This window comes from Nuphar pumila, chromosome 2 (genome assembly GCF_984573655.1).
Source record: "Nuphar pumila chromosome 2, dmNupPumi1.hap1.1, whole genome shotgun sequence".
Classification (NCBI taxonomy): Eukaryota; Viridiplantae; Streptophyta; class Magnoliopsida; order Nymphaeales; family Nymphaeaceae; genus Nuphar; species Nuphar pumila.
In genome coordinates this window covers 38,939,352-38,955,406 of record NC_143250.1, presented here as the reverse complement: position 1 = coordinate 38,955,406, position 16,055 = coordinate 38,939,352, and the positions used below count along the sequence as shown (strand labels likewise).

Sequence of the window (16,055 nt, the reverse complement as noted above, 5' to 3'; positions counted from 1 at the left end):
ATCCGGTTTAAGATTTCATAACTGAATGCAATGAATATTTCATTCTGATGGATAAGTCCTACTACATGTACTTTTTGGGATTTAGTATCAGCTTTTTACCGTTTGGATCCTAATACGGATTCTAGTCTTGTTAGTCGGATTTGGTATTGGCTACATCCGACATGAATCCGAACCATTTACATCCCTACTTAACAATTCACTTCATTGAATCATCCACGCTGGATGCACTCATGCGACCCCAAGAGTAACACATTTCTTGTTCAGCATTGCCAGAACAGTTCTATTAGCCACTTTTCTTATCCAGTCCAGAGAGTCCAGTTTTACTAGGGAATGGACAGAGAGACAGAAAGGAAGACTTGTCAAGAGTTTTTTCATAACAAAATCTCATAATTTTTACTACAAATTCTAACTTGTACGTAATACAGATTATTTGGCATTCAGATTACATGACCTGAAGCTAGTTTAATCAATCAGATAAACACAAATTTACACCTAACAAAAAATTGTAATTATGCTCACAAGAACAAAAAAAGGCAAAATGGGTGAGGATGGAAAAGAGAGAAGCAACTGAAGATACATAGGAGGAAAGAAAGATCGGCCATTTCATGGAGATAGGCTTACAAACTAGAGAAAAATTCACAGTTCAGCTTGGAGTTTTGCACGAGAAGGTACAGAGCATGCCAGGTTTAGTATATACCCAAGTAGAATACCCACAAAGCCAACAATGGCCATGAACTTTAACGAGAAACCGGCGTTACCCTTCTGCATTTTACTTTTCTTCAAGATCTCCTGAAATGACGATCACAAACAAATCAAATGTCATAGAAAAAACAGAAATTCAAGTACTATGCAATTAGACGTTGACACATACATATATGTTGCATCTGGTTTAAGGGAATTTGATATCTCAATATCAATATCCAAAGTTTATTTACAAGAAAAAAAGGAAAAAGCAAAAATGGCAATGTGGTATACCAGCTCTTGTTGCAATTTTTTATGTTGTGTGCGAGCAGCATCCCTTTCCTCCTTTAAGCGCACCACAACTGGGCTCTGCAACAGAAACATTTGACACAGTACTTAAAAAAAGAAGAAAATCACGAAGAAAATCAAGACAAATGACTACATGAAACAAATACGATAGACCAATGCACAATGCTTGAGAAGACTAGTTTCAATGTTTTTTGTATGGTTAAAACTTAAACCATCACCACAGCCATCCAACAGTCAAATTACATCATTTACTGGTTTTAAAATAAAATGCAAAGTATTATTTTCTAATTCATTTTCAAATAAAAAGTCATGGAGTTACTATATTAAAGTTCAGTGATAGCTACAGAACATCATCTTAATAGATAAAAAAGAATAGTGGCAAACAGGAGCTTGTGTTAATAGCTAAAATTGAATGATGGTAAACAACTTACTGCCAAAAGGTGTTGATTACTATTCTCTAAAAACTAAACGTTGTGATGCCATGAAGGAAAAGCAGATTGATATTTCATATCAGACGAGAATGCATGGGACCAAATGCTTAACCTTATGAATGACCAAATTACAGATTTATGTGATGTATATATAGTATATAAGCACCCCCCAACAAAAAAGAACCCAGGATTTCAGAGGTTTAAAACTGCAGACTTGTGTTTGGTCAAAGAATCACTGGCACTATAAGCAGTAGAATAAATGGCTAGCAAGATGATTCACCCTTGGTGGTTTGTAAAATCAACAACTATGCAATTTCCCTTTTGTTGTGCATGTGTGCATGCATACGTGGATACTTTAATGAATTACAGAAGGATGGGAACCAGGAAGGGGTTGGAGCACGTCATTGTTGTCAAACACAACACAGTGAGAATGAAAAGAAAATCTCATTAAGCTAGCAACCAGAAAATTTGTACAACTTCCATGGTAGTGTGAGCCCTATAAAATACTCTGCATCTGATAGATTGGTCAAATCCCTTATTCATTTTAGTCTTCCAACACAACAGCAAGAATCACCAATTTCTAAACCATTGTGGGAAAAGAAATCCAACGGTCTTAGTTCAAATGGAAAAAAGGGGAGATATAACTGCTATAAACTTCATTAGAATAGATTGAGGTAAAGTATCCTGTGCATACAACTTAGGATTGGAATATTGACCACAATAATATCCATAAAAGATCTTTGGCACATAGTATATATGTATGCTTACAATGTACAGAACAGAGATTCACCAAGAATTATCTTTTACAGTTTCACAAATTTTAAGATGAATAGTTAATCTTGAACTCTGGTTTAAAAGGTGACCAATAGGAAGTTTTATCAAAAGGCTATTCTGATCATCAAGTCATGGTGAAATCTGAAAGTGACTAGCTTGCATAAATGACACATACTGGGGTTGAAAATGGTTCAGATAAGGAGCTGATTGACAATTTGGGTCTCTCTGTGGACTTGATCAAATGCAACAGATGTGTGGCAAATAGGATAAAATCATAAAACTAAGATTCAGATCTTAATTGATTCCAATCATATGCAAGACGTATCCTTACCTAAAAGCTTATACGAAGTAGGATCTGCATGAATCTGACCCACAATTATCAAGTTTGGTTCGATTTGGTCAAGGTGAATGCCTAGATCACCTTTTTATGATTCTCTATGTTGATAGGGAGAAATTATCTTATTTCACTACAAAGTAAGGCTTTTCACGTTTCTCTATGGCAAGATATACCCCTACATTTTATTCCATCTATTACAGTTTTCATCATGAAAATCCTCTAAAATTTGGTTTCAAATTAGGAAGTACCTCTCAAGAGAAAAAGCCTCCATGCAAACATCCCAGTGGAAAAGGCCATGTAAAATCACATAGAGGTGGGCAATGAATCATTAATGACTATTGCATTGAAAGGTTAAGCGCAAAACAGTAAGTGGCCATACACATGATATGCTCAAAATAAGAAAATCAACCTGATTGCAATGCCTCAAGTTCACCAAATGAACTGGTATAAAAATGATATCTAAATCTAGCAATAGCCATCAAATTAACCATGGAAATCATTAGATCAATCTATATATATTCTAATATTCAGAGTAACATCGAACAATCTATGCTAGCTTCAAACATATAGCTAAACAACTCTAGTAGTTCAGTAACATATCATGATCATATAGCGCACACAAGTTTCTGTATAAGAAAAGGAATGCAAGAAAACGTTGCAGCTCACCTCCTCAAAGCTGCTTCCAGCACTGTGCATCTGCAAGAAAAAATAAATCAGAAAGTGAGGAGATCAATTCAAAAGCTATGTATATCCCCTGATCAAAGGAAAAAAAAATACAAGTAGGTCTCACCGAGTAGCTATCACTACCATACTTTGAGCTCCTGGATGAGTGGAATAACAAATGGTCTTCTAAGCTTCCTGGACCATTAGATGCATGTGGAGCAGTATAAACAACCTTAAGTTTGCGTTCTTCTATTTTCCTTTCGCCATCCTTGTTGAACTGTAGAAAAAGAATACAATCACTAAATGCAAAAATGACAAATAGCAACACATAAAGAAAGATCAAAGAACAGTTTGTCGTACTGTGTCAGGGGGAATATCATCTGGGTCTACACAAGGAGGCACAATGGCACTCTGCACAAGAAATTTATCCTTGCATTGCATATCAGGAGGATACTCCAGCTGTGCTTGAAGGGTAACTAGAAATTCAGAACCACAAGCAAGAAAAAACAAAAGATCAAAAAAAGATAAAAAAAAGTAGTGAAACATTAAAAACCAGATTACAAGAAGTTGATTCATTACCTAAAATAACAACCGAGTCCCATGGTTGTATAACGGCAGTATTAGGACGTACAAAGTACTTTTTAGGTGCAGTCGTCTTGACCTATCCAAGAAAAAAAAGATTTATGAAGTTTCATTAGTTGCCTAGAAAACTTAGCTAAAGGACAACCATCATAAAGAATCAGCGGGTGACCACAGGCTGAACAATGATAACAGGATAAGGATGCACCCTTATCCTAGCAACGCTACATGTATACTTTGCACGGTGTCATCACTCTTTGCATATAGGGGTGGCTGCGTTGAGTATCAACATGGTGGGCTCAGGACCACATGGGCACCATCCTGGAGTTTGTCTCATAGCTGGAGTGGCCATGACCAAATCCCACTCTTCACAGAAAAACCGGGAGATGACAATAAATGCTTATTTAATTTGCATTTAATGGTATCCAACCTGCCCATTCTCCATCCCTCCAGGAGTAAGGAGCTCCTCACTTATCCCATTTAGTACCTCTTATTGAGTCTCGAGTCTCTCTTTTTGAGAAGCTTGGCTCATTGAGCTCCGTCTCCTCTCCTCAAGAATATTGACTAATTGAACTTGAGTCTCTCTCTCTCTCTCTCTCTCTCTCTCTCTCTCTCTCTCTCTCTCTCTCTCTTGGTCAATGGCTGCCTTCTTTTCTGTGATAAGCCACTCCCTTCCCTCTCCATAAGAAACCCAGGTCTTTCTTTTCTTCCTGCCTAACCTATTCCACGAAAACTCTCACTTTTTCATGGTGCTTAATTCATGAGGAAGAAAAAGCTTTGATTTTCTTCCAAATCATCTTCTTCTCCCTTCTTTCTGCAGAGCAAACCTTCTCCTTTGCTAACTGAATTTAGACGTTAAAATGAGGAACCATTTCAGTGAAAGTTGAGAAAATGGTCACAGTCAAAATAAACATTGTTTGTTATACAAAGCAAATCATTTTTTTTATGATCAAGTGTGCTACTGCAGATAGTATAATGTTTCTTCATTTTTATTTATTCTATTTCTGTATATGCTTGTAAGAAAAGAAGAAGATGGCTTTTGGTTGGAACACTTGGAGTTCTTACGCCCTTCACGCCCTATTTTAATTAATGATCATTTTTAGTTTTAAGCATAGTCACAGCTATCGGCGATATTTACAAATAGTGCAATATATCATTGCAATTTCAGCAAGCGATATTAAAAGGTAAAATATCACCAATTTAATTATATCACGATATTCTCGTGATATTAGCAATTATTTTTACTTATTTATTTATTTTATATGTCTTAGATATGTTTTATTCTTTCTTTTAATTTGTTTACTTGTTTCTTTTATTTTATATGTATTTCATTGTCTAAACATGTTACTTTCTTACTTATTTTTCTATTCATATTTTTTAAAAAAATTTAAGCCCCGAGATTTATCAGCCTAACCTATAATATCGCGAGAAATTGCCTCAACGAGATATATCTGAGACCGATATTTGTGACTATGGTTTAAGTACATTTTATTTCATTGCCATCAAGGATACCTCTATTACCAGGCAGTTATTTTTTTATTCTTATCTTGTTCAGGGTCTGCTACTTTTCTATGGAAAATGGACTGTTAAGCTGTTGATGTCATTAGCTGGCAACTGTTGAGAGTATCTTGTTAATATGTGTAGTTTGTTATGTATGTAGCATTTTTATCTGATTTATGTAGAAAGCACACCTAGCAGTTTCTTCTGATTTTCCGTCTATTTTTTTTCATTATTCTAATTTTTACATATTTAGTTATGAATCTTTTGTTAAAATGTATATATAGATATGTAACTAGGTTTAGTAACCAGGTTAGTTTAGTTTTTACTTTTTTACTTTTTTGTTTGAATTAAACTAGTCAACAAATATTGACTAGTCCAACGGGCCTCTCCCAATGTCTCTTTGGAGAGACTTTGGATTGTGTATATAAAGGGGTGAAACCTCCTCACAAATGTAATGCTTCTTGTATGTTCAACTTCAATAAAATATTAGTTTTTTACGCTTGTTGGCCACCTTTGGTGGGTTTTGTGTGTGAGCCTATTTGTGGCCTTTGTGTAGGTGAACATTTTTTGATAAACTCATTTCCTTACATGGTATTAGAGCTTGGTGATCAAGCTGAAATTAGTTTTGGTGCATTGGAAAATTTGAAGTATTGAAGCTCTTTTGCAAATTCTATTCCAGTGCTAGCTCGTGATTGTGCTTCAAGTGACGGAGTGTTCGTGCTCGTGATTGGTGGTGCTTGCTTGGTGGTGGAGTGATCATGATCTTCACCTTGTTTTTCTTCTCTTCTCTATCCTTTTTTTCTTCTTCTTGTTTTGTCCTTTTTAGCCCTTGTAAAAATGGATGACAATGAAAATATCACAATAAAACACATCAAACTCAATGGCTCAAACCATGTAACATGGGATTTAATTATGAAGCACCTTATATGGAAAAAAGGGTTGTGGGGACTAGTGGATGAGACTGATCAAGAACCCAAACTAATCCTCAATAAAATAGAAGGTGAGAAAAAAATACCTCATACGGAGGTTGAAAAAACTTACGCAATAGTCACCTACGAAAAGAAGTAGAAGGAATAGAGAATGATGCATGTTAAGATTATATCTTGGCTTATTAGTAGTGTTAACATTAAGAAATACTCTAGTCTTGCTAAATTCGAACATGCAATAAGGCATGAAATTATCTTAAGAAAATATATTCTCTTAAAGATATTGCACATGTGTACAATTTACAAGACAAAATTCATACTATGACCCAAAGATAAAAAAGCATTAGAGAATACTTTAGTGAACTATCTGATATTTAGAATGAATTGACTCTTCTTGAGCCTATATAGCATTGTCTCGAAGATATAGAACTCTGCCAAAAACATATAGATGTGAAACACTTCTATCAATTTGTGAATGGCCTAAGACCTATGTCACACGGACTCGGCTCCAAGGTCGACGCACCCGCGTCGACACGCACCGACACGGGTGCGGCTCAGACTCGGTCAACCCGACCTTGGGTGCGGTCAATGCACCCAGGGTCATTTTGGTCCATTTTTTGGATATTTTTTTTTTAAATCTGGGCTACAGAATTTTAAAAAAAAAATCTTGGGGGGGGGGGGGGGGGGCGCTGCACAATGGACTGTGTTGTGCACAGTCACAGACTGTGATTGTGTTGTGTCTTTGCACTTTTTTTTAAAATATATATATAGCCGAGTCCCCATGTCCAAAAATTTTAAAATCGCGCCACACCCGTGTCGCACCCGCACCCGCACCCATGTGACATAGCCTAAGACTAGAATTTGAGTCCACAACATCAGCTCTCCTCCATAGAGGAAAAGTCTCTATTGAAGACACAATTGAAGAGCTAAGTATAGAGGAAAATAGGCTAAAAAGAAGACCTCTAAGAGTGAGGATGACTCAGTTCTAATCATATCCAGGCCAGGAAACTATGTTCATTCTTACAAACCACCACACTATGGAAGGCCAAACAATGATCATTATGGAAAACAAGGCAAAGAGTTTGAGAAGAAAAAAATTATTTGTTATTATTATCATGAACCGAGACATGTCAAAACCTATTGCCTAGGTAGAAAAAATCATATTAGAAGAGCACAAGAGTCAAGTGAGTTTAAAACTACATGAATCATCTATTGAGAACATGTCCTTGACTCAACTAGTAAGGTTCTTCAACCTTTACTCAAAGGAGCTTCATCAACTAGAGTCGCAGTCTCTTCCTTTGGTATGACTGATCCCGGTAAATCTTTTTGACTTCTTGACTCAAGTGCCTCATTTCACATGACATCAAATGGTGATATCTTGTCCGAATTTTATAACTCAAGTGGGTCAAATGTGTTTACTACTAATGGGACATCTCTTAAGATAAAAGGAATAGGGAATTTCGAAAATATGTCTCAAAATTTTAAAAAGTTTTCTATTCCAAAAATTAGATATATTACTAAATTAAATTTAAATCTTTTATTTGTTTCTCAATTATCTAACCATGGGTGTAATGTTTCATTTTCCTCTATTGGTTGTCAGGTGCAAGATCGTCAGTCAGGAAAGCTAATTAGGGAAGGCTATAGAGAAAGATGTTTTTACTACATGATTTTTTTGGAAATACCCAAGAATACCTTTTGTTACAATGTTCAGAAACTAAATTTAGATTTATGGCATAAAAGGCTTGGCCACCCAATGTATCCAAAATTCAGTATTTTTCAAAGATGAAAATTTTTTATAATTTTGAAAATTTTATATGTGAATATTGTATTCTTGGTAAAATGAAGAGATTGTCATTTCAAGAAAGAACTTTTATCTCTACACGACCACTTAAGTTAATACAGTCGAATGTTTGGGGGGCCAACACATGTTGTATCTAAGGTTGGGTTTGTATATTACATAATCTTTGTTAATGATTTCACTAGATATACTTGGATTTATTTCCTTAAAAATAAATATGAAGTTTTTTCACATTTTCAAAATTTTCACAATTTGCTTAAAAATACAATAAAAAATAATACTATCTTTTGCATTGATTCAGGAGAAAAAAATTTATCAAAGGAATTTAAAGATTACCTAGATTTAAACGATATCATACATCAAAAATCTTGTCATTACACTCTACAACAAAATGGTTTAGCTGAAAGAAAACATAGGCATATCATAGAAACCATAAGAACTTTGCTTGTTGCGAACCAAGTACCTAAAGATTTTTTGGTTGAAGCCACATTAAGTGTAGTTTATCTCATTAACAGAATGTCATTCGCCTCTTTAAAAAATGTATCACCAATTGAAAAACTTTTCAAACCAATTCCTGATTATTCTAGATTAAGAGTCTTTGGTTGTAAATGTTTTGTTTTTATTGATACAAATGATAAACTTTCTCCCCGTGCTATTCCATATGTCTTTTTGGAATATGCGAATAACCAAAAAGGCTATAAATTATTTGATTTCAGAAATAAAAAGCTATATGATTCAAGAAATGTGTCTTTCTTAGAAAAAGAAAGGTTTTTTGAAATTAAAAAATCTAAGAAAATAACTAAGTTTTATTCTTTCCTATTGGATCTAATTCCAAAGTATGATGATTATGATGTTGATCTTCATGAAGATCATGAAGTTAGAAATGGTATAACAAGTAAATAATCATCTCGTGATAATGAGATCGGAGAAGAACAACTTCACATAAGGATCAAAGTCGTATTCAATATTCCAGGCGTAGCAATTCTGAACATCCATGTGCCCTTAAAAAATATACTACTAATGAAAACTATATAGAAATACAAACTAGAAAGTCATACAGAGTATCAAAACCTCCTGAGAAATTTGTATCATATGATTTTTTTTCACTTAAGCACCAAGCCTACATTGCATTAATACATTCCTACCTAGAACCCTCAACTTATGCTCGAGCAAAAGAACATTTTGAATGGGTAGAAGCCATGAAAGTAGAGTTAGACGTTTTAGAAAAGGCAAATACTTGGACAATTCAAGATATTCCCCCAAGAAAGAAACCTATAGGTTATCGATGGGTGTATAAGGTAAAACCTAAGAGTGATAGAACTCTTAAAAGGTACAAAGTCAGATTAGTTGTCAAGGGATATTTTCAAAAGTATGAAATAGATTATGAAGAGACTTTTGCCCCAGTTGCTAGGATGACTACAATTAGGACCTTAGTATCCCTTGCCCCTGTGAGAAGATGGCCAATATATCAGATGGATGTCAAGAATGCATTTCTTAATGGGAATTTTATTGAAGAAGTTTATATGGAAGCAGCGCCTGATATGGCTATTCTTAAAGGAAAGGCTCTTTGTTTAGATAAAGCCCCATATGATCTTAAATAAGCACCAAAGACTTGATATGATAGGTTTAGTCAAGTTATGTTTGATGTTGGATTTCAATCTTGCCTAACTGACACAACTTTGTTTATTAAGATTTATGTTGCATGTATTATTATTATTCTCCTCTACGTGGACGACATAATCATCACCAGAGGGGACAAACATGGAGTTGAACACATTAAGAAACTTCTTAAAACACATTTTAAAATGACTGATTTAGATTTTTTTAAATATTTGCTTAGTATAGAAGTTGCTTATTCTTTTAGAGGTTATTTGAAGACTCAATCTAAATTTGCCCTAGATATTGTTGTCATGTCTGAAATATCATATGATAAAAAGGTTGACACTCCCAAAGTTGTTAACATTAAGATGAGAATCAATGACGGAGAACCATTGAAAAATTTAATGCCATATAAACAACTTATCTGGGCACTTTCTTATCTTTCAATTACGAGACAATATAGCACATGTAGTTCATATAGCAAGCCAGATTCATCATGCTCCCACCTCTGTTCATATGGGAGCAGTTTTGCGTATTATTAAATATATTAAAACTTCTATTTTTAGAAAACTTTTCTTTTTTGCTTCTTTATCATTAAATTTAACTGCTTATATTGATGCTGATTGGGGAGGTGATCCCAATAACCGTCACTCAGCCACTGGTTTTTATTTGTTTTTAAGTGACTCGTTGATCTCATGGAGGTGTAAGAAGCAGTAGAAAGTCTCTCTTTCTTAAATTGAAGTAGAATATTGAGTCATGGCTACAACCCCTACGACTATAGAAGTGGTCTGGTTAAGAAGATTTCTGGCTGACATGGGGGTCCAGTTTAAATGAGCATCAAGGATGTATTGTGACAACAAAAGTTTCATCTACATTGCCAGCAATAAGACCTTTCATGAACGTACCAAGCAGATTGATATGGATTGTCACTATGTACAAGAGGAGTATCTACATGGCACTACTGATCTTCCATATGTTACTTTCAAATATCAGTTAGTGGATTTCTTCACCAAACCTCTCGCTACTCCTAGATTTTACTTTCTCTTGGACAAACTTTCGGTTACCCAACCGGAAGTTTGAGGGGGGTGTTAAAAACATATTATATTATATACAATGTATATGTATTTTGTACATGTACACATATATGTATATATACCAATGTTGTGAATAGCATTGAGGCATAGCGAAGCATAAGACACGCTCGTGAAGCAAGGCATAAGCCTCGTGGCGTAAAGCGTAAGCTTCACAAAAAATATAAAAAAATCAACTAAATAAAAAACAAAAATAAATATGCATCAACATTACTCTTAATAAATTTATAAGGTTTTATGTCAAGAACCATTGATTCTGTTTCGATCCAGGTCAGATTCAAATTTGGGTCAGCAGAACCAACTTAGACCCAGGTTTGAATCAAATGGGCCAGAACAGACCTGATTCTGTTTTAATCCAGATCAGGTTCAGATTTGGGTCAGCAGAACCAGCTTAGACCTAGGTTTGAATCAAATGGGCCAAAACAGACCTGATTCTGTTTTGATCCAGGCCAGATTCAGATTTGGGTAAGTAGAACCAGCTTAGACCCAGGTTTGAATCAAATGGGCCATAAGAGACCTGATTATGTTTTGATCCATGTCAGATTCAGATTTAGGTCAGCAGACCCAAATTTGACTTAGACTTGGGTCAAAGTAGGCCCAGGTCAAGTTCAGAACTGTGTCAGTTTTGACCCAGGTCTGATTCAAACCGTGTCACCAGGTCTGAATCAGACCTGGGTCAAAACAGATGCAGGTCTAATTCAAACCTAGTCTGACCTAGGTCTTAATCAGACCTAAGTTTGACCCATGATCATAAAACATGACAACACCTAGTCAGCCAGGTGTTACCTTACCGATATCATATGAGAGAGAGAGAAAGAAAAGAAGAAGCAGGAGAAAAAGGAGGGAGAGAGAGAGTCTTGGTGTATACACAATAGAGGAAGAACAGGAGGCGATAGAGGATGCGGCCGAGAAAAAGGAGAAGCAGGAGGGAGCAAACAGAAGAGGAAAAAAAGGAGGCAGGACGAGAGAGAGAGGTACCTGGATATTGGGGCTCGCCGAAAGGGAACATAGGAAGGTGCAAAGGATGGGATCGATCCTCTGCCCCTCTTTTCTTATTTTTTGTTTTCTTAAGAGATAGAGAGAAAGATAGAGAGAGTGACGGAATGGTCGGTTGCCAAAAAGTCTTGTCGTGCCAGTGGGAGGCGATGCCCTAAACCCTTCTCCTTTTTCACGTTTTTTATAAAAATATATATATATTTTAATAACATTAAGCTGGTCAAATGAGACCTTTGACCCCATTTGACTGCCTTATATACGAGGTGTGCGCCTCGTGGATGAAGTGTGCCTCGAGTCAAAAGAGCCTCAAGGGGCATGAGGCGCACGCCTAATATCTTGAGCGCTTTATAGTTGTGCATCGAGGCATAGAGTGTTGCGCCTCACTTCGAGGCACACTTTTTACGCCTTGAAGCACGCTTTTGACAACATTGATATATACATATATGTATATATAGATATATAACTAGGTTTAGTAACTAGGTTAGTTTAGTTTTTTAGTTTTTTGTTTGAATTCAACTAGTCAACAAATGTTGACTAGTCAATTCAAGAGATGTTGGGAAGGCTTTGGATTGTGTATATAAAGGGGTGAAACCCCCCTCACAAATGTAATGCTTCTTGCATATTCAACTTCAATAAAATATTATTTTTTTACTCTTGTTGGCCACCTTTGGCGGGTTTTGTGTGTGAGCCTATTTGTGGCCTTTGTGTATTCTTTTTTGGTGTTTTGGTGGAACTCTTTTGAGTGTCCACTTTGATGATTTGGTGAACATCTTTGGAAGAACTCATTTCCTTACATCTTTTACTTCTTTCAGCATGTTTCTATTAATTACTTTGCAACTTTTTTCTTTGATTGGCTCTTAAGTAGCAACTTTAATATGAATGGTGTTTGTTATGCCTGGGATTAATTAAGATATGGCAATAACACTATAGGCACATTATGAGAAGGTGAGCATTGATATTAAACTGTTTTTTTTTCATGCGTGCTTGGCTGAGTTTGTCATATGATACCAAGCTGTTCATACGTACTTTCTGCTGTCTATTCTCCATGCTTAATTAAACACACAACAGCTTGAGCACTCCTTGGGGATGTCGTTTCACTAGAATTATCGAACAGTTTTGTAGTCCTACAGCCTGCCATATCAACATCATTCTATTACAATAGCATGGAGATTGTCAAATTTCTTTTTCAATGTGTAAATGTTTGCTAGACTATCTGTGAGTAGTTCTTCAACAATTTGTTCAAATTATGCAAAGTTTTTTTCCCGTTTTTTATGATCAGTGAGAATAGATGATTTTTATGTGCTTAATCAGTTAGAGATAGAAGCGTTAGATGCACTGGACCAATTACTGTTACAGAAAGTTTATCTGTATCCTGGTGCTTTATATGATGGTTGCACTTGCACAGGTGTTGTACTTGTGTGTGTGATTTCATTTCTGCACCTGGTCCGATTAAAGCCATGCTTGAATGTATGTATGTATTTATGTTTGCACAATTTCAGTCTCCTTTTAATTTCTAAAATCTCATAAAAAATCATATGACATTTTTGAAATATCATGGGGTGAGGGTGTGCCTGCACACACATGTTGCAGCAGGATGAGGCACATAGAGGAACTTTTGTCATTCAGATAAATTGAAAATAATAATTGACCAATACCTTTAGAACTGTTATAATACCTTAAAAGCAACATGATATTCACTGCTGTTCACTAGTTTGAGATTGCAATAACTTGGCTTGTCCAGCTCAACTGCCAACATCCATGCAGAGATTGAGATTAGTCTACCATGGATAATATGAACTCCTTATGATTTTGATGAAATAATCCAAATTATACCCCCATAAAAAATATAACATAAATAACTCTTGGAAAGGTATTTTTCCTTTGCTGAATTGAGCTAACACATTTGTCAGCAATAAATACAATACCAATAACTGAATTCTAAATCTTCCACAAAATTTGCATCAAAGAAAATGTAAATGCTAATGTATTTCTCCAATAATTACAGAAAATACACCCACTTTTAACACAAGATTAATATATTTACTGTAACACAAAGATTAAAAAAGAGTTTATATTCCTAGCCCCAAAATGTGAAATACATACCGTAAGTTGCCTAATATCATACCCTAAGATCTTTTTAATGGTTAAATTTTGTATCATAAACCAAGCAACAATTCCTCGTCTTAAAGTTAAACTCATAAATAAATAATAAATCAAACTGTAAAATCAATATGCTACAATTAACCCCACATCTTACATCACGATCAAGTCAAAGTTACGAACTTACAATCATCGAAACAAACAAATCCCTACATAGTTAAATCCTAAAATCGCTAGGTTTTACAACAATGTGCACAAAATCACACCTCCGTCCAAACAAACACCATAATAAACCCCTCATACCTGCAATCTCAATTAGGCAAAGAAACCCATATCTTACACAAACTTGTTTTAAGAAAAGACAATTACAATAGATCATACTCATCTATCTACGTCCTTTAGTTAACCTCCAAGATCACTATTCTTTTCTCAAATCTGCAATAGACTTTAACCACTAGCTAAACTCATAAATGCATGATACATCAAATTCATCCCTCTAGACGATGCATAACCCTTATTCTATATTACAAATGCAGAATCAGGGGAAGTATTTGCTACTAATGAAGGTAGGGAACTAATGAGCTAGAAATCATAGGTGCAAGTTGTGAATCAATCTAACCACATAGATGTGTTCATCATGGTTTTTTTGCTAAAGATCAAGACTTGGATCATCTTTTTCTGATGTAAAAACGTGATTTTTTTAGTTGACTAAATTTTGGCACATTGTGGGCCGTTGATTTTTGAACCTCTTTAGAAACTCAATTACTTGTCATAATCACATGATTCAAAACAAGTTTCCTACTAAAAAACCATGTAGATCACATCCGTAGCATTTGATTTACAAAAAAAATGGAAATTTTTTGAAGAAAAGAGTGATTTCTACTCATTAGTTCCTTACCTTCATAAGTAGCCAATATTTACCCCAGAATCAGTGAATCAACATATTAGATTAAACCCCAAATTATCTAGCTCCAGAAAAAGATAATAAATCAACCTCATAAGTACTTAATCCATAACAAAACCTGAAAAAAAGGGTACTTCTTTCCCGAGCCTTAGAAAATTCTACATTCCACAAAATGCGTAGCAGATCAACCTAATGAATCAAAATTCAAAGCATAAAATCCCCACAATCCTTGACAATTCCGAATATATTATTCATCGAAAATAAGAGGGAAAAGAAAGAGTGCGTGGAAGATCAAGGCTTACACGGAAAGCTAAGCTCTTCAGGATGAACAGAGATCATCCGGCTTCCCATGGCTGAGATCTACGCGAAAGCCCTAATCTAATCCAAAATCTTCGTTTGATCCATCAATTTTAGGATTCAAGAGCCCGTCTGATCGAGAATTCGACGATTTCTCCAGGGGACAAAGCCAAAAAAAGGGAGAAAAAGGAGTGCCTTACGATGATGGAGAAGAGGACGCCGTTTACGTGGTGTTAGTTCCGGAATTCGCGGAGACTTCGCCCATTTAGAACCCTAAAAAGAACCCCCATCGGGCCTTATCTCTCCTTCTACCGGAGGGGACAAAAAGGGATTTTCTTTTGTGAATTACTTGTTTACCCAGAATAGGAGCGGAGGAGGAAATGCTACACTAGCTCCTGGTAGCGTACGGCGCGGCCGCGCGAGGAAGGAGCACCAAACGTGTGGCCAGACATAACGGTCACAAGCTCGCGTGAATCCCGTGCGAGTAGGGACCTGGCCTGGTTTACCTGGACCCGACCCTAACTAAATCCTATAGGATCTGGGTACGGTGATAAATAAGCAGCCTCGATTAAGACCTGGGTCGGACCCGAAGGTCCGATTAATACATGAACCCCGGTATAATTTGTAAAATTTTATATTAGACCCAGACCAGACCCGAGTTCTGATTAAAACCCGCAATTTTTCATTGTAAAAATGATAAAAAATATGGTTTTATTAGGTATAGTCCGGGTTTGGTTCATGTGGTTTTTATTGGGTCCGAGTATGTTTTTTATAGTGGACCCAATTAGACCTAGATCCATACCCGATACCACACCTGAAAATCTGGTCCAAGTCCTAGGTCTAAACCAAACCCGACCCATTGACACCCCTAAGTAAGAGGCACCAAGAAGCTAAAATGGATATGGATATGGGAAGCAATGCTTAAAACTCCACGAAAGTGGATTAAAAGTCAGCATGAAGGGTGTGAAGGATCTAGATTGAGGGGTCGACAGAGGGTTTGAGATAGGTTTGATTGTATACGGCTTTCTTTAAAAGGGGTTTATCTCACGCACAATCGTATCAGATGAGTA

The 16,055-nt window shown here is 35.9% G+C and overlaps 1 protein-coding gene across 1 annotated transcript; it reads right to left on the bottom strand.

Moving 5' to 3' along the window:
* Positions 1 to 366: 366 nt before the first annotated feature.
* Positions 367 to 15,351, bottom strand: LOC149845297 (vesicle-associated protein 2-1-like). The gene is made up of 8 exons (XM_089997555.1): positions 14,991 to 15,351; positions 13,360 to 13,430; positions 3,775 to 3,856; positions 3,556 to 3,671; positions 3,323 to 3,472; positions 3,199 to 3,228; positions 976 to 1,050; positions 367 to 789 (listed from the first exon to the last, which is right to left on the bottom strand). The coding sequence occupies exons 1-8, from the start codon at positions 15,037 to 15,039 to the stop codon at positions 637 to 639; spliced, it is 726 nt and encodes a 241-aa protein (XP_089853681.1). The 5' UTR covers positions 15,040 to 15,351; the 3' UTR covers positions 367 to 636.
* Positions 15,352 to 16,055: the final 704 nt, after the last annotated feature.